Consider the following 25,487-nt stretch of genomic DNA (forward strand, 5'->3'; position numbering starts at 1 on the left):
CTATCTATCTATCTATCTATCTATCTATCTATCTATCTATCTATCTATCTAAACTATTTATAGCAATTCTTTTTGTGGTAGCAAAGAATTGGAAATTGAAGGGATGCTCATCAATTGGGGAATGGCTGAACAAATTATGGTATATAATTGTGAGGAAATTCTATTGTGCTGTAAGAGATGATAAGCAGTATGCTTTCAGAAAAACCTGGAAAGACTTACATGAGTTAATGCAAAGTGAAGTGAGCAGAACCAGGAGAACAGTGTACACAGTAATAGTAATATTGTGCAATGATCAACTGCAAATGACTTAGCTATTTTCAGCAATATGATGGTCCGAGATAATTCCAAAGGACTTCTGATGAGAAATGCTGTCCACCTCCAGAGAAAGAACTGATAGAGTCTGAATGCATATTGAAGCAAACCTTTTTTTTCCTTCCTTAATTTTTCTTGTGTTGGGTTTTTTTTGGTCTGTTTTTTTTTCACAACAAAACTAATATAAAAATATACTTTGCATAACTGCACATACACAACCTATATCAAACTTCTTGCCATTTCAGGGAAGGTAAAGGTGAGGGACAGAGGGAAAGAATTTTGAACTCAAAATTTAAAAAAATGAATATTAAAATTGTTTTTACATCCAATTAAAAAGAATCTTTAAAACAAAAAAAAATTAACAAGACTGCACATTAACAACATTAACAACCTGAAATTACAAGATATTTGGAGAGAGATCATATAAAGAACACCTTTTTCAAATACACGATATCACAAAAATTTACAATACAGGCACAAAGAAGCTCTTGTTAATAAAAAATAATAATTTCTATGTACTACTTTTCAGACTATAATCAATAACACGATTTGAAAGACAACAAAATTATAATGACATTAACATCTGGAGGGGGCGGAGCCAAGATGGCAGAGTAGAAACAGGCCTTCTGCAGGGCTCCCACTTCCACCTCCTCTAATTCATGTAAAAATGACTCTAAACAAACTTTGGAGCTACAGAATCCACAAAATGACAGAGAGAAGCTAACCTCCTGCTGAAGATTGACTGGCAGGCTGGTAGGAAGGGGCCAGCGCAACACTCTGGGAGTGGAGCCCAGCCCCACCTGAGCCCAAGGTTTTAGCCTCAGGGTAGTTACCATAGTAAGGTAATCGCCATAAGCTGGAGGTAGTCGCCATAAGCTGGAGGGTCTTCAGATCACCAGCAGCTGTAGTGGTTTCCAGAATTATCAACCCATAGATGCTAAGGACAAAGTGAGAGGTCAGTGCAGTGTGGACTTTGGGAACCGGGAGTCTGGGAATGCAGTCAGGCCTTTGCCCCCTGGAGGGAGAAGCAGCTGCGGCATGTTGGCTGTGCTGCCACCACCGCGTTGCTGCCTCAGAGCTCCTGGCCTACAGATTGTAGGGGGAATAAGCAACCAGTCTGAGAGGTAATCAGTCTTGCTTTAACATGCTTGGATCTGGATCACTGTCTAGGGGGAAGGTCCTGGGGTGTGTGACCAATTTGCCAGAGCCAGTGAAGCCTTCAGAGAGGGCACCCACTGAGAAAACCCCAGCAATTTGGGACAAAGCTCCCCTCTCTGTTAGTGGAGTTCTACTGTGGCAAAAAGCTCAAAAGTCAAGTAATTGAGTGGCAACATGAGCAAGCAAAGGAAGTAAAGCAAGCACAGCAATCCAACTTTACACTCCTGTTTTGGGGACAAAAAGGATCAAAGCATGGAACAGGAGGAAGACAGTGAAGTCAGAACTCCTGCACCAAAAGCTTCCAAGAAAAATATGAGTTGGTTACAGGCCATAGAGGAGCTTAAGAAGGATTTTGAAAACCAAATAAGAGAAGTGGAGGAAAAATTGAGAAGAGAAATGAGAATGATGCAAGAAAATTATGAAATGAGAGTCAATAATCTGACTGAAGAAAATAACACCTTAAAAAATAGACTAACATAACATCTGGAGAATACAGGCAGGTAATACAGATAATTTAATAATTAGCTCTCTAAAAAAAGTATGCATTATATGCGTTTAAGTTTAATATCCATCATTAAAATTTTCTTCATAATTTTTTAAGGATAGACAATAAACAAAACAATAATTCAACCCCTGATTTGTAGCATTTGCTTATTTCCAAGGTATAAATCTTCACACTGAAAATTTAACAATCAGCTCTCTCAAATCAGTATGAACACACCCCTGACAATACAGTGGTTCTCAGAGGTAAATCTATAACAATGAATGCCTAATATCATTGAATTATAAAACCATGAGCAATAAGAGATGAACAAGAGATACATGGCACATTTATCCAACAAAGCATTAGATAACTTTAATGATAATAATAATAATAATAATAATGACAATAGATAACTGCCAGGCACTGTGCTAAGTACTTTATAATTATTAACTCATTTGATCTTAACAACAACCCTGGGAAGTACTTGCTATTATTATACCCATTTTACAGATGAGGAAACTGAGGCAAAGAGGTTCAGTGACTTGCCCACAATCACATAGCTAGTAAATATCTGAGGCTGCATTAGAACTCAGGTTTTTCTGACTTTAGGCCTGGTGCACTATCTACTGCACTACCAAGTCTTCTGGCATACTAAGTAAAGAAGGGTATCAAAGATAAGAATGTCAATACAGGCAAATGAACTGAATGAAATGACTTTCAGTTAAAAGTTTTATTATTAAACCTTTATACAAAGAACAATAGAAGCAAAGTCAAATTAAAGAATACCTTATCATGTCCTGCATCTCCTCCTCTGACAATATCAGGTGCCATGTATTCTATAGTTCCACAAAAGGAATACGCTCTTTCAGTCTGGAAAAAAAATGTCATCTCATTATATACTAGCAAAATACAACAAAAGATACAACATGAAATGGTTATCATTAGCCTTATACTTAGGTGAAATAGGCAATCACCTACATCAGTGGTGCCAAATTCAAATAGAAATGAGGCCACTAAACTTACCTAAAGATTCCATTCAGCTGATATTGACTTAGAAAACCACCTATCAACATTATCTATGTTCTATTGTATTTTTATTTATTAAATATTTCCCAATGATATTTTAATCTAGTTTGGTAAACAGCATTGGGGACCACTGGTTGGACACTTCTAATACACGTTAGAAGGAAGGGCATAAAGAAAGTTCCTTTTCTCTAGCTCTCAAAAAAAAAAATCACTCCTAATCTCTGAAATCCAAAACCTAGTCATTTGTTTGTAACTGGATCCTTTCAGACATCTTCTGAACAATCAATTAGTCAAAAAGTATTTATTAAGCACCTACTATGTGTAAGGTGCTATGTAGGCTCTGAATATAATAAATGAATCAATGCCTATTTTAAAAGAATTTGCAGTATAATGTGGTAAACAATTTAATGTGCGAACATAAATATTAAAAAATATAGGTGTAAAATTTGTATATATACATTGTATCTATGTGTCTATAGCTATAATATATGGATATATCTATATATGTATATATATGTATAATATGTACATATAAATATATACAAAATAAATAAAAAGATAATATATATTCCAGGAATCTATACACTGTCTAGGAGTGAAGAAGGGTGCTGCTGTGAAGAGTATTAGACATCTGATCAGACAACATAATTCCAAATCTTTGCTTTGCAGAATGTGTGGGATGGTCACTCTGGCCCTTAGTTCCTTCATCTATCAAATGAAGGGGTTGGGTCAGGTAACCTCTTAGGTTTCTTCCAGCTCTAAATTCAGTTTTATGACTTTAATGTAGATTAATTTATTACATCTCTTTTTGCTCAGAGGAGAAAAATGGAAAGTGTGGGTTGAAGGTTGAGGGGCAGGAGGGAAAGTATTTCTAACAAGAAGATAAACTTCTCAGCTGTACCATGCTGTCTAGACATAGTTTTAAGAGAGCAACCATATGACTTATGGTATTAAGCAATTAAGCTTTTATTATGTGTCTACTATATATGAGGTATTTGTACTAGGTAACAAAGATATAAATACAGGAGACAAACGGTCCCTGACATCAAAGAACTATATTCTAACAGGGAAGACAATTTGTACATTTATAGTGCTTGCTCTCTCTCTCTTCTCTCTCTCTCTCCTCCTTTTCCCTCTCCCCCTCTATATATACATATATTTCATATGTAATATGTACATATTACATATAAAGTACCTTAGGAAAGGAAGAAACTAGTACCTGGGAGGAGTAGGAAAGCTTTGACATGGAAGGTGATATTTGTTTTTTTGGAGTTTTTTTATTTTTTGGAGAGGGGAAGGTAGGGCAATTGGGGTTTAGTGACTTGCCCAAGGTCACACCGATAGTTTTGTGTTAAGTGTCTGAAGCCTGATTTGAACTCAGGTCCTCTTAACTCCAGGGCCGGTGCTCTATTCACTGCACCACCTAGCCGCTCCAGAAGGTGACATTTGAACAGAATCTTGAAGGAAAGGGATTCCAAGAATTAGAAGTAAGGAGGAAGTACATCCTGGGCATGGAAGGCAGCCAGTGCAAAGGCACAGAGATAAGAGAGTATCATGTGTGAGGAACAGCAAGTAGGCCAGGATGGTAGGACCACAGAGTATATGGAAGGGAGTAACATGAAAGAAGACAAGGGAAAATGGGGCTCTGTTGTGAAGTTTATAATGTTAGATATAAAATTGATCCTTGATGAAATAGGGAGCTGCTAGAGTCTGAGTAGAAGAATGACGAAGTCAGACTTGTACTTCAGGAAAATTACTTTGTTATATGGAAGAACAAAAAGTCAAGAATCTCTTTTTCAAAATATAAATAGTATTTTTTTCCAATTATATGTAAAGAAAGTTTTCAACATTCCTTTTTTATAACATTTTGAGTTCCAAATTTTCCTCTCTACTTCTTCTTCCCTATTCCCTCCCCCCTCCCCGAAGATAGCAAGCAATCTAATATAGATTATACATGTGCAATCATGTTAAACATATTTCCATATCAGTTATGTTGTGAAAGAAGAAGCAGAACAAAGAGAAAAAATCACAAAAAACTCCAAAGAAAGTGAAAATAGTGTACTTTCATCAGCGTTCAGACTCCATCAGTTTTTTTCTCTGATATGGATAAAAGGTCAAGAATCTCAAAGGACATAATGCAAAAAAATTGGGAAGAAACGGGGCCTAGTAGGACCAGATATAAAACTATATTACAAAGCAGTAATCATCAAAAGGAAATGAAATTGGTTAAAAATAGGTAGATACATTGGATGAAGAATGCTACTCATCTCCTGAGACAGAATAGGTTAAAATGCAGAATAAGACACATTTTAGACATGAAAAATATTGGAATTTGTTTTGTTTAACTATGTACATTTGTTATAAGGGTTTTTGTTTTTAGTGTGAGGTGGGAGAAAAATGTTTGATAAGTAAAAAATAAAATTTAATTAAAAATCACTTTAGCAGCTATGTTGATGATGGACTGAAGTAGAGTGGAGAGACTTTAGACAGGGAGAAATGTTAGGAAGTTATTTGCATTATTAGTCCATGGAAGAAATGATGAAGGCATGCAATAAGGTGGTAGAGGGAACATATGTGAAATATGTGATTTAATAGATGAGGCCATTGTAATACTCTATAAGATAGGTAATGAGGGTGATGATAAAAATGTCATAGAAATGCTAGCTATCGCATCATCATATTAAGTTTAGACAATCAACAAAATAATAAATCACGCCCTTGTGTTTGCTGATTTCTGAGATGTAAATGATCACACTGAAAATACTCTCTCCTATCTCTGCCTCCTGGCTTCCTTTAAGTTCCAACTAAAATTTCACCTTCTATAGGAAGCCTCTTCCAACCTCTCTTGAAATTCCAATGCCTTCCTTCTGTTAATTATTTCCCATTTATCCTGTATATAGCTTGTTTGTATGTCATCTGTTTACCTGTTGTCTCTCCCATTTGTGAGTTTTGAGGGCAGAGAATTTGTATTGTCTTCTTTTGTATCCACAATGCTTAGCTTAGCATATGCCTGATACACAGTAGGTATTTAATAAATACTTTTTGACTGAACTCCACTTTGATTCTGCTATCCAGTTTCTACTCCATAGAAAAATATGTCCCATGCAGGATAACCTCATCACTTCTAAACTCACCACCATGCAATTAATTCAAGCCTTGATTGAATCCACCTCCCCTCAATCTCTCTTCCCCTCTTCTCTCAATGCCTTTCTTTATAAAGGGCAGAAACTGGATTGTTAGGTAATTTGTCTTTGCATCTGTTGCCCTGCCTGGTTTCAACTCCAAGAAACAAGGCACCCCCACTGGTGTCTTGTTCCCCCTTTTTTCCTCTCCCCATTTCTGGTCTCCTTTTGTGTGTTCTCTCTTCTTTTAGACTGTAAGCTTATTGAAAGTAGGGACCATATTTCTTTTTATTAAGTGTATTCTTTTTTTTCTTAAGTAATTAGGGTTAAGTAACTTGCTCAAGGTTACATGTCCAGTTGTTTCTGGGTATGGTGCTAAGTATCTGAGCCCGGATTTGATCCCCAGGTCATCCCGACACTGGAGTCAGTGCTCTTACTCGCTGAGCCACCAGGCCACCTCTATTATATGTATTCTTAATGCTTAGTCTGACATGTCATAGGTACTTAATAAATATTTATTGGACTGAACAACTGAAGACCAGTACATTCCTTCTCCCCTCTATAAAGTTTTTTCTTTTCTATGAAAAATATACAAAACAGTTACAACAATATGCTTTTAAGATCTGAGACTTTGAAAAGTACTTTGGTTCCATTAAAATCCAAATACTTCATAAGATAAATATTTGGAACTTAATTTTTTAATTTATACTTTGTCTTTAACAGCCTAAATAAAACCAGAAAGCTTTAGAGAAAAAGAAGTTTTCTTTGCTGTCTTTTAATGAAATATAATGCTGTAACTTATGCCAAACTAAAGAATTACTGGAAGCATTCTGCTTCCACTTACTTAATAGTAAACAATGAAATCAGACAATAATGCTAGTAATTTAGTAAAATTTAGTTACAAGAAAACCTTACTAGATCTAAAATTAATTTGGCATATGATTAATTTTCTTTTCAGATACCACATGTACTTTGAAGATTAGAGTTCTCAGGGAAGACTACATAAAATCTCTTATATTATTTTTGAGCTAAGGGTTATTTTTTGGTTCACATTTTTAGCTGACAAGATATCTGTTTGAATAGTTAAGATAATTCATATATTGTCTAACATTACTGTTATTTTTCATGATTCTAGTATTAAATACTTGTGCTGACTTTGTTGCTATCAAAAAGACAAATTCAGGTAAAATTTATTTTAATCTAAGTTGTATTAATTTTTCTTTCTTCACTGGGAATACTTGAGGAAAAAAACTGTATCTATCACCAAGCTATTATCTTTTCAATGACTCATTTAAAAAAAATAAAATGTCAACAATACAACTTATTTTCAAAAATTTCATCAATATCTTGCTTTTATATAATTTCCAAATATATCCCAGAAAACCACTGCTTCAAACAAAGGAAAAAATGCTCAGCAAAACTAACCAACACATCAACTGAGTTTGATTGTATTAGCAATATTCCATATCCAGATTCTCCTATCTCTTCAAAGAAGGAATTTCTATTTTCTCTTTGAATTTTGGGGGTAAAGCTTGCATAGTTGCATAATGTTTAGTTTCTTTTTTTTGTTTTTTCCACTTACATGGCTTTAACCATTGTATATTATTTTCTTAGTTCTGATTACTTCACTTTGCACTACTCAATGTTTTCCTGTTTTTCTGCATTCTTCATTTCCATAATTCCATTATATTCGTGTTCCATAATTTTTTAAACCATTTCCCAAACAGTGAATATCTACTTATTACCAGTTCTTTGTCACTGAAAAGTATTGCTATAAGTATATCAGAGTGTCTCATTTTGTTCCAAACTCAGCCTGAAGACATCAGATTGGCTTATATAAGACAAAATCTGCTTTCCTTCCATTTCCATTAATTGATTTTAGTTTATCCCCATGGAAACATAAAACAAGTCCAATGTCTAAGATTATGTAGCCTTTTCCTTCTTTTATTTTCCCTTCAATAATCAACTTAAATCCCACCTTCAACCAAGACTCTTTTCATCATACTTTTCTGTTGGGTAAGATGAATTTTTTTTTTTTTTTTTTTTTTTTAGCCGGAATTAAAACATTCTTTATTTGGTATTTAAAAACTTAAAAAAATTATTTACAAATTTTTAATATTTATTTTCATTTGTTTTCTCGTTATCTTCTCCCCTCCTTTCCAGTTTTGGATAAATCTATTAATTATTAAATGAACTACCTCAGCCTTGGAAATGGTAAAAATTGTGTGTGTGTGTGTGTGTGTGTGTCTATATATGTAGCTCATAAAATAAATGCAGGCACTGGACCATGATAGTTTTTATCATAGAAAAATAAAGTTATATCCTTGGTAATTTGGTACAGTATAGAAGCAGTGGCACATTAATGTTTAAAAATAAAATTTGAGAAAAGCGGCATTATGGATGAATGCCATATTTCATGAGTCATGAGCCACGAGTTTATCAGTGGACCTAGAAATATTTAATGGATCCATAATTCAAAGTTAGGCCTTATGACTATCAAAATTCAGTGCTTTTCCCTTTATATTATCCTGTGTTTTGCTGTATGTTGATTAACTGTGGGCAAAAAAAAAGAAAGGAAAAAGAGACCTAAGAAGAAAAGCCAATCCAGCAAAGGATTGTCAAAAAGAAAAGGTGAGAGTTTAAAAGGAAGGAAGAAGCTTTGGCACTTTGAGGCCAACCTAAAGGTTTTCAGGGCATTAAATAAAATAAAAATCTGGTGGAAGTACAAAGTAGGAACAAATGCATTTTTAAGGATAATAATTGCCAGCATAAAACTTAAAAATTTGTAGTGCTTTGATACACATTAACTTGTATGGGTGTTAAAATAATTCCATGAGTTAGGTGTCATAGGTGGTGTTATTTTCCCTCTGATGATGTATTAAGTACCATGCCTGTGGTCACATAGTAAATATAAAAAGCAGCATCTGAACCCAGGTCTCTCTGTCCCTGAAATACAGTAAACTACTGACTGCTATGCTACTTTTTGAGGGCTTGAAAATAGAGCTGGATGAGCAATTACAAATACCTGAAAAAGGGCTTTTTAAAAAAATTTATTGCTTTCTTTAGAAATAGATTTTATATATTTATCTCTGCCCCCCACCCCTCTTTGTGACAAAAGAAGTTAAGCAAATGAAAATAACGCACTGCTGACACACTATCTACACCCAAAAACCCCCATCAACCTGCTGAGAGAAAAAACATGTCAGTCTTCTGATTAATATTATTTACCTTCACCTGAATTGTTTTTAGTATTTTTCTTTCCATGAAATGTCTCTTAATTTTGCTTTCTTCACTCTACATAAGTTCACACACATCTTCCCTAGTTTTTCTGAGTAACTAAAATTTCTTGTTTCTTCCACAAAAAGTGCCATCACCTCAATCCCTTATTGACCTCATTTTGTTACGTGCCTTGTAGTAAACAGACATTTGGGTCAAAGAGTTCAAATAGTGACTTTTCTTGTAAAGTTCCAAACTGTTGTAATGGTTGGACCAGTGCAAAGCCACCAGTATGTATTAGCTCCTGTCCTAAAACAGCATTGCTGGTTTGGTTTCTTCCCCCCACATCAATGGTATTGTTAAATGTCCATTTCTCTTAGTGATTTCCTGTAATTTCTTTTTGTTAATTGTATTTCTTAACTGTGAAGGTCATTTGTTCATATATTTTGAACACTCAGGTAGGAAATGGTTCTTAGTCTCATATTTTTGTGTAAGTTTCCTATAGAAGATTTTATTCTGTTATTTGATTAAACTATTTTTCCCAATCTAGTTTCTCTTGGTTTTGTTTGTACACATGCATTTTAATTTTATGCCTCTATCCTTTGGTTTAGAATTCGCCTGCTTATAATTGTGAAAGGGATTTCCTTTCATTCTCCTGATCTCACCCCATATGTGGGTATGATTGGCCTACTGTTTTAAAAAAAAATAATCCATTTGTAACTTATTGTGGAAATAAATGCTGATCTAAACATTTTTCTGCCAAACATGATCAGTTTTCCTAGTAGTTTTTGTGAAATAAAGAGGGTCATGGTTTTTAACAGTGTACTTACTGAAGACAACTAGAATGCAACAGCATTCCTTCTGACTTTCATTCTCAAAAGGTACATCCAAAATTTAATGAGGAACTTGAGATGTTGCACAATATCTTAAATTAAGTCCACTGATTTTGATGTTTCCTATTTTATTCGCAACAGAAAACCCCATATTGTTGAGTCTCCCATTTTGATAATAAATTGTGCCAATCTGCAGCACTGTCCTTAATTTTTCTTGCACTGACAGATAAAATAGTTCTTTTGGGAGTAACCAGTCCAGAGTTCTTCACATCCATGACTTTAAAGCCAAAGATCCAGCCGCCACAAGCCTGAGGAAGTTGGAAGGAAGTAGATAAGATGAATTTCTGTACCTGTATATATTCTTTCCTCCCTGAACCAGTTCAAATGAGAGTGATGTTTAAGCACTCTCTGCTCCCTCTGTCCCTTTTTCCCTTCACTGTATAAACTCTTCCTATCTCATTTAAATGAGATAGTTTTCTCTATTCTCCATCTCCCTTCCCTTTTCTTCCAGTGTATTCTTCTTTCTCACCCTTCCATTCTTCTTTGGGGATCATCCCCACTAAACAGACTCTGATACCTTCTAAGTAGACAACCTCTAAATGCCCCAGTGATGATAAAAGTTCTTATGGGTTACATGTTTCAGCTTCCCATATAAGAATGTAAATAATTTAACCTTATTTAGTCCCTTATGACTTCTCACCCATATTTATGTTTTTATGCTTCTCTTGAGTCCTGTGTTTGAATGTTAAATTTTCTATTCAGCTCTGATCTTTTTGTCAGGAAAGTTTTAGAGTCCTCCATTTCATTAAATATTGATTCCCCTTATAGGACTGTACTCAGTTTTACTGTGTAGATTATTATTCTTTGTTGTAATCCTAGCTCCTCTGTCTTCCAGAATATCACATTCTTTTACAATGGTAGCTACTAAATATTGTGCGGTCCTATCATTCACCAGTATTTGATTTCTTTCTCCCTGGCTGTTTGCACTATTTTTTCCTTGATGTGATAGCTCTGGATTTTAGCTCTAATATTCCTGGGAGTTTTCATTTATAGATTTCTTTCAGGAGGTGTCTGGTGAGGTCTTTCCCTTTTGTCCTCTGTTTCTAAGTTATTGTAGCAGTTTTCTTTTATGATTTCTTGAAATACAATGTCTAAGTTCTTTTTTGTTGTTGTTCATGGCTGTCATCACGTAGTCTATTGATTCTTAAATTATCTCTCCTCAATTTATTTTCCAGATCAGTCATTTTTCCTCTGAGATATTTCACATTTTCTTCATTTTTTCAGATTTTTAAGAAGTTATTTTCTTCAATATTTTTTGTGTCTTACTAAGCTGCCAATTCTCCTTTTGTGATTTTCTTGCATACCTCTCATTTCTCTTCCTAATTTTTTCTACTGATCTTATTTAATTTTTTTTGGTTGTTGTTACTCTTTTAAAAATCTCTTTCTTTAGCTCTTCTAGGAATTTTTTTAGGCTTGTGTTCAATCTGAATTTTTCTTTGTGGCTCTGCTTGTAGATGACTTCAAGTCATTACTTTCTTCTTAGTTTCTGTCTTAAGTTTCCCTGTCACTGCAAAAGCTTTTTATTTTGTTGTTTAGCTCTTTCAATAGTGCCCAGTCTTTGTTAACCCTATTTAGGATTTTCTTGGCAAAGATACTGGAATCGTTTGCCACTTCCTTCTCCAGTTCATTTTACAGATGAGGAACTAAGGCAAACAGGGTAAAGTGACTTGCCTAGCTTTAGCACAGCTAAAGTCTCTGAGGCCAGATTTGAACTTGGGATGATGAGTCTTCTTGACTTCAGGTCCAGCACTCTACTCATTGTACAACTTAGCTACTTGTTATGATCAAGTTCTTTGTTGTTGTTTGTTAATTTTTCCTGCCTATTTCTTTATTATGGACTCTGATAGAGTTTGGCTCTGCTCTCCTCTGGGGCTTGGAATGGGGGAGTGAATAGCTTAAGCTTCTGTCTTTTATGTCTTTCTTCATTCATAGCTCACTCTAGGAGCCTGTAAGTTTTTAGTGCTTCCAATGTGGTGTGATCTACCTAGGCAGATGTCAGTTCACTACCTTCCTGTTCTATGGTCTCCTCCTCACACAGGCTCTTGCATCCTTGTGAACATGACTGCTCCTCTCTGCTCTCCAACTGTGACTCAGAACAAGAGAATAAGTGACAGAGATTCCAGATGGCACTTGTTCCTGCTCCTACTACTAGTACAGGGGTCTCCTAGGTTATTCATTTGTTCAAGTGTTTAGTCACCTCAGTGTATCTAGGTGCTAGGCTGATCCCTACCACTGCTGCTCCCACCACATCCTGGTGCCACTTCTGCTGTGCTGCTAGCTGGCACCCATCCTATTGTCTACAGACTTCTCTATCTTCTTAAGCTGCTCTGAGCTGGAAAAATAACATGAACTTTTCTTGGTTTTCCCACTCAGAATTTATTTTGGCACTTTTTTAGGTCACTGTGGAAGATGTTTGGGAGTAGCAAAGCTGATAAGCTGTCATTTACCATCTTGAATCTTGCTCTCCATTGTGAAATCTCAAATTCTACCCTTAGCAAGAGGTCTTTCCTGGTCTCTTTAGATGCGCCTTTACATCTAAGACTACCTTCTATCTACATTCTGTATTTCTTGTATGTACATATGTACATATTATCTCTATTAGAATGAGAACTCCTTGGGAACAAGGACCATGTTTTTGTATTTCTTTGTATTCTTAGCCCTTAGTACAGTGCTTTGCATGCTGTAAGTGCTTAAATGAATGCTAGTTCAAATAAGAATGAGGTTCAAGTGTTTCCCATTCCCTCTATCCCTTGCTTTTTGTCTAGTGCAAGTCTTCTACTTGTTCATAGCAATTACGTGAGATAATTTCCCCCACTCTTTCTCTCCATTCACCCCCAGCATATTTTTTATCCTTTTCCTTTCCATTCTTAAGATCATCAAAACATAAAATTAAAAAAAAAGTTTCCTTGATCTGTGTGTTATTAGATCCTCTCTATGAACCTGAGAATGAAAAGGTTCTGAGAAAATTATTTATGTAATTTCCCCATATTAGAAGGTAAAAAGTTTGTCCTTATTCAGTGCTTTATGATTGCTCATACTTAGCTTTTTATGCAAGTTTCTACTCAGTTCTGGTCTTTTCACCAGAATGCTTAGAAGTCCTATATTCCATTAAAGATAAATTCTTCCCCCTGTAATATTATATTCAATTTTGCTGGATAAAATATTCTTGGTTTTAGCTTGCATATTTTACTTTCTAGAATATTATATTCTAAGCTCTCCACTTCTTCAAAGTAGCAGCTACTAAATCTTGTGCAGTCCTGACTATGGTTCTTCACTATCTGAATTCCTTCTAGCTGCTTGTGATACCTTTTTTTTTTTTTTTTGACCTGGAAGTTCTGGATTTTAGCTGTAAAGTTCCTGGGGAGGAGGTTATTTCAGGGATTTTTCTGGAAGTGACCAATAGTGTTGGTTTTGAACTGAATGATGCTCCTCCCAGGATAAACTAATCTCAATACCATGCTGCCAGGGCAGTCTTGGATGCTTAATACCTTCCCAGTTCCCTTAGCCTTCTCTCCCCTCTGATTGGAGGGCTGGAAGGTAGAGGAATAAATTCCTCCCAAAGCTTGTCTTTATAGAGAGCAGGATTTGGTCTTTCTGGTTCACTCCACTTTCCATATGCTGCTCTGTTTGGACTCAACTTCATGGAATAAGATGTATCTCCCAAGATAAGCTGATCACTTGAAATCTCTTCATCATGCTGCTTACTCAGCCTTAGATATTCAGCATCTTTCCAACTCCCGCAGCCTCCCCTCCCTTCTGATTAAAGAGAAGCATACAGATGTACCCCACAATGTTACCCTTCTCTCTGCTCCCCTCCACTTTCCTTCTTTTGGATGTTGTCTTCAAGAGATTGTGAGATTATAAACTCCATAAGGGCAGGGAATGCCTTTCTTTTTAATTGTACCTCCAGCACTTAGCACAGAGATGGACACACAGAACACATTCAATAAATATTTTTTCATTTGATTGACCCTGGATCAGACTACCGTGTTTCCCCGATAATAAGACACTGTCTTATTAATTTTTTGGGGACAGAAAAACACCAGAGGGCTTATTTTCAGGGGAGGGCTTATTTTAATGAACATTGACAGCAATTTTAATAAACAGGTAAATGTGAACAAAAAAATGTACCTTTATTCAATAAGCAAATCACTGGGGAAGAACAGGATGACGCGCTCACTGCTGCAGCTCTGATTGGATGCAGCTCGGAGCGCGGCGTGCATTAACCCGGGGGGGGGGGGGGACGGTGCATACAGAGGGTACCTACAGTAGCAATCTCAATAGGGCTTATTTTAGGGGGAGGGCTTATTTGAGAAGAATCTTACACAGTAAGGGGAGGGCTTATTTTTGGGATAGGTCTTATTATTGGGGAAACACAGTACTATGGGATCTCTTAAAATTTATAGTTTCCCAGTCTGAGCTGTCCCAAATCTTAGAATAATATTATACTCATTATGATGGGGTATAGGCTCTGGGAATCTCTCTGAATCTTCCCATTGGAACTGGGGTACCCCAGAGGCCAAAAGCCCTGCTTTGTCTGTTATCTCCAGGTAGTCTTCAGCAACTTCCCATCCCTGATCCCATCAAAATCCCATTATCTTGGTTCATGGAGTTTGACTTCAGTCCCATCAAGATCCTCCCTAGACTCTTCTTCAAGATCCTTCCTAGACCCCTGATAGAGCCGGGAGTGTGAGAGAAACTGCGGCAGTCACAAGATGTCGGAGGGGGTGCACGTGACCTCTGGGGGCAGGAGCTTGGAGATGTGGAGGCCGACTCTGCTGGGCCCAACGGGCCGACATGGCATTGAGCGCAGAGCCGTGGAGGCCGACTCTGCTAGGTTGGGAAAGGCCGACGTGTCATTGAGCATGCCCCATAAACACGGACTCCTCTTAACACATATTCCTTTGCCCTGCACTCGGGAGTGTGCATGATTGGCCCCCCCATAAGGCTTGTGGCGGCTGGAGGGGGTGCACATGGCTTTCTGAGGGACATTGTTGGGACAGCTTTGCCTGGGAGTTAACGAACCAGGAACAAGGAAGTTTTGGGCACGAAGACACAAGAGTGATACTCTATGTGGCAGTGCCTAAAGGACTTCCGTGAAGGACTTTGCTCCTTTGTCTCATACAACATACTCGGGAAAGAACATGATTGGCCCCCTCAAGGCTTATAAATAGGGGAGATAGAGGAAGTGAGTTAGTTCCTCCTTGCTTGTCGTGCAATTAAGATATAACTAAATAAACAGCTTCGCTTCATACTTTCCGTGTCCTGGGTGTTCTGTGGGGGGGTCTGTTCTTCTTGGAGACAAGAAGCCGGAGATGTCCGAAGACCAGGTATAAGGTTAGACATGGCAGGAGTTGGGAGCGAGATCCCAACAGACCCCTCCTACCAAACTACTAGACCACCACTAGATCCCTCCTACAATCTTTTTGTATATAAGATCCATCTTGCCTCCATGAAGGCACTCAGATTCAATCTAACTGGGATTGTTCTGGTCTGCTTGTCACAAGCATCACAAATGCTCAGGCTCCTTAAGAGTCTACCCAATATGACAAATCTTTAATAAACTTTGTTTTACTTTGGCTAAGAGAAGGCTTGAAAGTAATTTCATTAGGCAGGACCCGGCATGTCTATATTTTGGGGTCTTGAGCACACTTAAACTCCAAAACTCAACAATTACAGCAAGAAAGAAGTTGGGGGGGGGGCGGAGCCAAGATGGCGGAGTAGAAGCATGACCTTCCCGCTGCTACGGCTCCAGCTTCCACCCTCCCCAATCCATGTAAAAAGGGGACTCTAAACAAACTTTGGAGCTGCAGAACCCACAAAATGACACAGAGAAGCTAGCCTCCAGCTGACGACAGCCTGGCAGGCTGGCAGGAATCGGCCAGCACAGTGCTCTGGGAGCCGAGCCCAGCCCCACTCTGAGGCTTTAGCCCCAGGGCAGGCCTGACCAGCCCCCTGCCAGAGGGACTCCAGATCAGCAGCAGCTGTGGCCGTTTCAAGATTTATCAATACATAGATGCAAAGGACAAGGTGAGAGGCCAGTGCAGTCTGGACTTTGGGACCCAGTAAGTGGGAGTGCGTGGCTTCTACCCCCGGGGTGAGAAACCCCTGAGACGCTGGCACAGCCAGCCAGCACCACTTGGCGGCTTCAGCTCCTGGCCTGCAGAGTGTAGGGGGACCAAGCACCGGTCTGAGGGGTCATTGCTCTTGCTTTAACCTGCTTGGATCTGGATTGCAGGCTAGGGTGGAGGTCCTGGGGTGTGTGTGCAGCTTGCCAGAGCATGTGGAGACCTCAGAGAGGGCACCCATCTAATACCTCCGGCAACTGAGAAAACCCCAGCATTTGGGACGAAAACTTGCCTGTCTGGTGGCAGAGTCCTACTGTGGCAAAAAGCCCAAAAGTCAAATAATTGAGTGGCAAAATGAGCAGGCAAAGGAAGCAAAGCAGACAGAAGATTCCAATGTTACACTCCTATTTTGGGGACAAGAAGGAGCAAGGCATGGAACAGGAGGAAAACAGTGAAGTCAGAACTCCTGCACCAAAAGCTTCAAAGGAAAATACAAGCTGGTTACAGGCCATAGAGGACCTTAAGAAGCAGATAAGAGAAGTGGAGGAAAAATTGGGAAGAGAAATGAGAACAATGCAAGAAAATTATGAAATGAGAGTCAACAGCCTGACTGAAGAAAATAATACCTTAAAAAACAGACTGACTCAAATGGCAAAGGAGGCTCAAAAAGGCAATGAGGAGAAGAATGCCTTAAAAAGTAGAATTTGCCAGATGGAAAAAGAATCTTAAAAGCTCAATGAGGAGAATCATTGCTTCAGAATTAGATTGGAGCAAATGGAAGCTAATGACTTTATGAGAAATCAAGATGCTGTCAAACAGATCCAAACAAATGAAAGAATAGAAGGCAATGTGAAATATCTCATGGGAAAAACCACTGACCTGGAAAACAGATCCAGGAGAGATAACTTAAAAATTATTGGACTACCTGAAAGCCATGACCAAAGTAACAACCTAGAAAGCATCCTCCAGGAAGTTCTCAAAGAAAACTGCCCTGATGTTTTAGTACAAGAGGGCAAAATAGAGGTTGAAAGAATCCACCGATCACCTCCTGAAAAAGATCCCAAAAAGAAAACTCCTAGGAATATTATAGCCAGGTTCCAGAATTCCCAGATTAAGGAGAGAATATTACAAGCAGACAGGAAGAAACAATTTGAATATTGTGGAAACACAATCAGAATAACCCAGGATCTGGCACCTTCTACACTGAGGGATCGAAGGGCTTGGAATGTGATATTCCGGAGGTCAAGGGAGCTGGGACTAAAACCAAGAGTCACCTACCCAGCAAAACTGAGTATCATATTTCAGGGGAAAATATGGTCATTCAGTGGAATAGAGGACTTTCAAGCATTCTTGCTGAAAAAACCAGAGTTGAATAGAAAATTTGACATTCAGATACAAGAAGCAAGAGAAGCATGAGAAGGTAAACAGGGAAAAGAAATCATAAGGAACTTATCAAAGTTGAACTATTAACATTCCTACATGGAAAAAAATAATTGTATTTTATGAAACTTTTCTCAGTAGTTGAAGGGATTCAATGTATATATATATATATATACATATATATATGTCTATATATGAGGGTATATGGGCATAGGAATACATATGTGAATGTGTGTATATATGTTTACAGGTATACATAGATAGAGGGCACAGGACCAATTTAACAGGAAGGGATGATACTTAAAAGGTGAAATTAAGAGGTGAGAGGAATATAATGAGAGGAGATGGGGAGAGACAGATTGGGGCAAACTATCTCATACAGAAGAGGCAAGGGAAAATGGTTACAATGGAGGGGAAGAATAGGAAGGGAAAAGGGAATGGGTCAACCTTATTCCCATTGAATTTGGCTTGAGGAGGGAATGAAATACACACTAAATAGGATATCTCACCCTCCAGGAGAGTAGGAGGGGAAGGGGATGAGAGGGGGGATGATGGAAGGGAGGGCAGGCTGGGGGGGAGGGAAGTTGGAAGCAACTACTTTTGAAAAGGGACAGGATCAAAGTAGAGAATAGAACAAATGGGAGGTGGGATAGGAGGGATGGAAATATAGTCAGTCTTTTACAATATATCTACTATGTTATTGTTTTGCATTAGCCGCACATGTACAACCTATACTGAACTGCTTGTCTTCCCAGTGGGGGTGGGTGGCAGGGGGGAAGGGAATGAATCTGGAATTGAAAGTTTTAAAATCAAATATTCAAATATATATATATGTGTGTGTATATGTATATATATATATACTATTATTAATACCATCTTACATGTAATTAAGAAATAAGATATACAGGCCCTGAGGCATAGAGATTTAATGGAAAAGTCGAAACAGGTATGTGAGAATATATGGGAGAGAGCAGATTGGAGGTGGGGATATCCTGTGGGACTGCTGTTTTGGGGGGATGGGTGGGGGAAAGCGGGGAGAAAATTTGTAACTCAAAATCTGGCGGAAACGAATGATGTAAATCAGAAGTTAATAAAGCATTTAAAAAAAAAAGAAGTTTCAGGGGTGGCCAGGGGGCGCAGTGAGTAAAGTGCTGGCCCCGGAATCAGGAGGACCTGAGTTCGGTTCCAGTCTCAGACACTTAACACCCACATACACACACAAAAATAGCCATGTAACCTTGGGCAAGTTTCTTAACCCCAACTGTCCTCCAAAAGGCAAAAAAAAAGTCTTAGGACTCAAGAAAGCATAAAACAAACACAGAAATGTCATTTCCTATCTAAAACAGCCTGTTCCTAACACAATGAGAAGTCAATATTTTTGAGAATGTGGGAGACATGGGAGAATGTTTGTAGCAAGGAGACAAGGAGAGACTGAAGTGAGAGAGTGAAGATGATAGAGTGACCAATCCTCTAGAGAAGTCATCATGGAATGAGATCACTTGTGAAAGTAGAAGGGTTAGTTTGCTTTTATAAGGAGAAGGGTCATCTCTTCAAGTGAGAAAAGGATAAGGGGGAGAAAGTGGCAGAAGGCATCTGGAAAACGGGAGATGAGAAGGACAGGAGAATAGGAAGCTCTCATCACATGGACTCAATTTTTTCTGCAAAATTTGAGACAAGGTTCTTAATCAAAACCTGGGTTTGGATCTAAGCAACACAAGTATGGGCTTACCCTTGCTGGAGCTCCCGTGGATTTTTGCTGTACTCAGTCACCATCAGTCAACTAAAAAGCTCCACAGGTTCAGAATGTTAGAACTGCAGGCTCCCTTTCAGTTTGGGTTTCTTGCCCTAGTAATTATGCTACAGGTTTCAGACCTGGTGGAATCTGAGACTCTACCATACTCTACTTCTAGGGCAAGATACACTGTTTTTGCTTGTTTCTGCACTTTTGTCTTCCTTGGTATACAGCCAAGGGCTTATGATTGTTCCTTGACAGGTAATAGCACCAAATGCAAGGTCTCTCCTCATTCTGCACTATTATCTAGCAATAAGCAACAGAGCTGCCAGGTGGTACCTGTTTCTGATCCTAAGGTCAGGCTTGATCAGCTTAGATCTTCTAGATCTAAGATTTATTCATACCTTGATGAACTGTTGCAGGCAGGCCCTCACTCAGCCCCTGTAATCTGTACATCTTTTCTTGGTTAGACTCATGCCCAGTGTCTGTAGACCTCTCTATCTCCCTATGACTATCTGGATTAGGAAAAATAACTCAATGTAGTTTTTGACTTGTATTTATCAATCAAAATTTGGTTAGATATATTTTCTAGACTTTTGTAGAGTAGTTTTTGTGGAGACATTGGCTATACATATATTCTTCTATTCTACAAACTTGTCCTAAGGAGACATCCTTTTTTATTATTGACCTTTTGGAAGTATATGACTAGCAATAGATTATCTGGGTCAATGGACTATCTCAGTCACTTTTTTTTTTAAAGCAATTGGATTTAAGTAACTTGCTCAAGGTTACACAGACAGTTATTTCTGGGTGTGGTGCTAAGTATCTGAGCCCGGATTCGATCCCAGGTGTCTTGACTCTGGGGCCAGTGCTCTTACTCACTGCACCACCTAGCAGCCCCTAAGCAATTGGGGTTAAGTAACTTGCTCAAGGTTACACGGCCAGGTGTTTCTGGATGGGTGCTAAGTATCTGAGCCCAGATTCGATCCCAGGTCTCCCAACTCTGGGGCCAGTGCTCTTACTCACTGTGCCACCTGGCCGCCCCAGTCACTTTTTTAAAACATATTTTTAAACTGCTTTCTAGAATTGCTCTACCAATTCATAGTTGCATCAATAGTATATTAGTGTGTTTACTATATTTTTTTACCTTTTCCAATTTGATATCTGTGAGTCAAAAACTAGGTTGTTTTGATTTGCATTTCTTTTATTTTTGGTGATTTGTGGTATTTTTCTCATAGTTTTTATGGCTTGCAATTCTTCTGCAATCCACTGTCCATGCAATTTGATCTTCTATTTATTGAAGAACAGCTTTTGGTCTTATTTCTTACTCTTAGTTACCTTAACATCTTAGATATCAGACTCTTCTCTCAAAGATCTTTGATATAAAGATTTTTCTTTTCTTCATCAACCAGTATTCTTATTTTCAGTTTCATGTAATTGAAATTATCTATTTTATCCTTTGTGATCAATCATTTTTTTTAAAATAAAGAATCCTAATTAAAGCTATAGCAGGTACTTCATCTGGTACACTTCTAATTTTTTTTTTACTGTTTAGGTTACATACACATTTTGAGTTTACTATGGTATATGTCTGTCTAAGCCTAATTTATGCCAAACTGCTATCCAGTTGTCCCAGCAATTCTTGTCAAACAAGAGAGTTCTCTCCTAGGTAATTTATGTTTCCAGGTTTATTGAAGACAGGGTAATTGAGTTAAATTATTTCTGAAGGACATCTACAATTAGAGGGTGTGATTTCTAGAGGGGGATCCAACAAAGAATACAGAGAAGGAGCAGTCAGACTGGGTAAGAGAACCAGGAGAAAGTGATATCCCAAAAATGTGGAGAGAAGAGTGTATCAAGGAGGAGTGATCAACAGTGTCAAAGGCAGCAGAGAAGTCAAGGAGAATGAGGAATGAGAAAAGAATATTGGATTTAGCAACTAAAACAATGAGTAACTTTGGAGAGAGTCATTTCAGTGGAATACTAGGGGTGGAAGTCAGATTGTAAGGGGTTACAAAGAGAGTAATAGGATAGAAAGTAGAGGTACCTACTGTAGAGGGGTTTTTGAGGAAGTTAGCTACAAAGGTCAGAAGAGATACAATATAATAGCGTCAAGGATTAAATCTTGGAGGGACCAAGTGAGGGAATGCCTATAGACAATAGGGAATGAACAAGTAGAAGGAAAGATAATATAAATAATGGAGTGGGTATGACAGAGAGAACAATTTGTTGGAGGAGATAAGATAGGTGAGATCACTTGGACAAGTAAAGGGGCTAGTTTTGGTCAGGGGTAAGACCACTTCATCATGTGAAACAAAGGTGAAGGAAAAAGTGGCAGGTGGAACCCATGAGTAGGAGATGAGGAAAAGGAATTCATGGTGGAATCAATTTTTTTCTGTAAAATATGAGGTACGGTTCTCAGTCTAGAGAGTGGAGAGAGGGAGACCAATGGGGAATCTGAGGAGGGATTGAAAGGTTTGGAAGAGTTACTGTGAAGACTGGGATAGTGAGTTGATAAGGGAGATATAGTAGCATTGCCTAGAAGCAGTGAGGGCCCAGTTGAGGCTGTGTAAGATAAATTTGTAGTGGACCCAGTCAGAAAAATTGCATGCTTTTCTCTACCTTTGTTCAGCACCATGTGTGTAACAGTGAAGATGAAGAATGGTGGGAGAGATCCAAGACTGAGGCTTGGCTGGGCATAATTCACAATATGATAAGGGGACTAGGGATTCAAAAGATGAAGCCAGTATAGAGTTAAATTGGCTCACTAAGAAGTCAAGATGGGAAAAAAGGAAAGAGTAGTTGGTGCAAAGGCGAAGGCTTGGGAAAGAACTGAATGGTCAAATGATTGGAGATCACAGTGGGGATGAAGAATGGGGCTATGTAAGGGGAGAGGTAAAAAATCAATAGACTATGACTAGATAAGAGGATTTCCAAATTCTTGAAAATGGGGATAGTATATTTGTGGGTGAGGGCAAGATTAAAATTATGACCATATATGACCAACTGTAATTCAGGTATCAAATTCACTGAGGAAGGGGAGTGCCCAGGAAGTCTGTAAACAGCTACCAGGATTTTAATTGGGTGATAGATATTAATGGCACTAACCTCAAAGGAAGAGTTAATGTATGGAGATAGGGAAATGGCAATGGAGTATTCCAACATCCCCCACTTCAACCAGTAAGCTAAGGAGAATGAGTAAAGGTGCAGTAGTATTGGAAAGGGTGGCCAAGGGAGACTATCATAGGGGGAAGCCAGGTTTCAGTAATATCTATTAGATGGAAGCAGTGGGAGAGGAACAGATGTATGATGAAGAGAAGTTTGTTGCCTATGGAACCGTCATTTTAGAGGGCACACTGGAAGAGCTGGGTGGAGTTAGAATGAAACTTTGGAGTGGGAGAGTTGAGGGGGATGGGAGTGAGGTAGGGAGTGTGGAGTGGAGTTTAGATAATGATCTATAGTTCAGAGTCACTGGAATATGAAGGGTATGACCAGGGGTAAAAATTTTCAACATTGAATGAAGGGCACTATTCTTTTTTTTTTTTTTTAAAAGCAATCGGGGTTAAGTAACTTGCTCAAGATTACATGGCCAGTTATTTTTGGGTGTGGTACTAAGTATCTAAGTCCAGATTTGATCCCCAGGTCATCCAGACTCTGGAGCCAGTGCTCTTACTCACTGAGCCACCTGGCCGCCCCTAGAGGGCACTATTCTTCTAGACTTAAAGGACAGACAGGCTCAGTAAGAGATGAGAGGTCTGTAGTTTAAGAGAGGATTGCTCTTCTTTGCCCTGGGGGTTTTCCACATCCCAGCTGGGACCTTGAGCTTCCAGAAGGAAGCAGAAGATGCTTTGTGCTAGTAGAGATAGAAATAGTTGCTGTGAAACATATAGAAGACTTCTGGTCTGGTCCAGGTCCAAAGATTTGCAATCTTTCCTCAGGGGACATGCTAAGCGCAACAGGAAATGGAAAGTTCAGGTCTTCAGTACTGTATTGGTAGATTGTCTCTAGATATTTTCTGCATTTTGAAGTTTTATGGAAAAGGACTCCCTTTTCTATTATTCTTTCCTGGATTTTTCAATACTATATAGAAATAGTGTTGGTTCTGAGAGATTTATTTAGAATCTTGCTGTATTACTGAAGCTACTGTTTTAATTACTTTCTTTGCTGATTCTCTAGGAAGTAAACCATGACATCTGCAAATATGAAGAGCTTTGTCTCCTCATTGGTTATCTTTATACCTTTATTTTTTTCTTTATTGCTACTGTTAACATTTCTCAAACTGTGTGGGGGAAAGGTGTTGCTTGACTTACTCCTGTGTTTACTGGAAAAGCATTTTTTAATGTTTTCTTGCTGGGTTTTGATAGATTCTTTTTATCATTTTATACAAATATCTTTCTATTCCCATGTTCTGTAGGAATCAACTTGACTAACTTTTGTAAGCCTTAATCTCCCCACTGTAAAAAGATGGGGTTCATCATTATAGTACTTTCTATATCAATATTCTCACATTTACTATATGTAGAACTAGGAGTCAAGGAAAGAGACAAAAATTAAAAAAAGAATCATCTTATGAAATTTATAATTCTAGAAAGGGATAAAGTATTAGAAATCACATATAAAAATTAATAAATTTTTCAAAATTAATCTAATGCACTATATACCCCACTTACTTTCCTTTAACCTTCAAGGGGCATTGTATTTAATTATTTATTTTATGGGCAATGAAATGACAGGTACAGAAGTAAAGGGATCTTAGAGGCTCTCTAATCCAACTTTCACATTTTATAGATGAGGAAACTAAGGGCCAGAGAAGCTAAGTAACTGCCCCACATCACCTTTTCACTATATAATCGCTTTCCCTCATAATGTCCCACATCTATTAAGAGACAGAACCAGAATCTGAACCCAGACCATCTGTTCAAGGCTCTTATTATTACACTATGCTGCTCCTCCAACTTTTATTATTATTTTGTCACTTTAGCATTTGCCTTATGAGCCTACTTTTAGTAAATATATACACTTGTTAGGAAACAACCAATGGTACAACCTACTTTTTTTGGGAACATCAACAAAATCAAAAGTGGAAGTAAGTTATGTAGAATTTGAAACATATGAGTCAAATATTTCATGATAACAGAATCCTTCTAAGCTAGAAATTTATTGTAATTTATATTCTACATTATCTTATAGTAACTAATTGCTTAATGGAAATCAACTGAAAATCAAGTTATTTAGATAAAAGTAATTTTCTACTTTCAGGGAAGATTTTTTTTTATTCATATTAGTCATGCTGGGAAAGAAAATACAGACAAGAAAAAACAAAAAAAATAAAGAAAGTTTAATGTTTCAATCTGTATTCAGGCACCACCAGTTCTTTCTCTGGGGATGTCTTTCATTATAAGTCTTTCAGAGTTGTCTTGGATCACTGTATTGCTGAGAATCTCAAGTTATTCACAACTGATCATCTTACAATATTGCTGTTACTTTGTATACAGTACCTTTCACTTTGCATCAGTCCATGAAAGTCTTTCTAGGTTTTTCTAAGAGCATTCTGCTCATCATTTCTTAAAGTACAATAGGATTCCATCATAATCACACACCACAATTTGTTCAGTTATATACCTCAATTGACAGGCATCGCTTTAATTTCTAATTCTTTGCCACAAGAAAAGAGGTGCTATAAATATTTTTATACATACAGGTTCTTTTACGCTTTTTAAATCTCTTTTGGGATACAAACCTATTAGTGGTATTGCCAGGTCAAAGGGTATGCATGGTTTTTATATCCCTTTGGGCATAGTTTAAATTGCTCTACAGAATGGTTGCCTCAGTTCACAACTCCACCAACAATGCATTAAAGTCATTTTTCCTGCATTCCCTTCAACATTTATCATTTACCTTTTCTGTCATATTAGCCAATCTAATAGGTATGAGGTAGTACCTCAGAAATGTTTTAATTTGCATTTCTCCAATCAATAGTGAATTAAGAGTATCTTTTCATATGGCTATAAATAGCTTTGATTACTTCATCCGAAAACTGATCACATCTTGTGGTCATTTATCAATTGGGGAATGGCTCTTCTTTTTATAAATTTG

General features: G+C 37.8%; 1 protein-coding gene across 2 annotated transcripts in view; it reads right to left on the reverse strand.

The window, feature by feature from the left end:
• The window catches only part of RPS6KA5 (ribosomal protein S6 kinase A5), a 261,593-nt gene that overhangs the window by 105,757 nt on the left and 130,349 nt on the right, over positions 1-25,487 (reverse strand). The window contains exon 6 of one of the 2 annotated variants that reach the window (XM_069085996.1): positions 2,741-2,824. In XM_069085996.1, coding sequence (XP_068942097.1) covers positions 2,741-2,824 — 84 coding nt within the window. Of the gene's footprint in view, positions 1-2,740; positions 2,825-25,487 lie in introns of those variants that run through there. The other variant, XM_069085998.1, reaches the window with a different exon arrangement.

The sequence above is a fragment of the Petaurus breviceps genome, unplaced genomic scaffold, assembly GCF_028583685.1.
Source record: "Petaurus breviceps papuanus isolate PSGF00001 unplaced genomic scaffold, PetGlider_PUasm1.0 177, whole genome shotgun sequence".
NCBI lineage: Eukaryota > Metazoa > Chordata > Mammalia > Diprotodontia > Petauridae > Petaurus > Petaurus breviceps.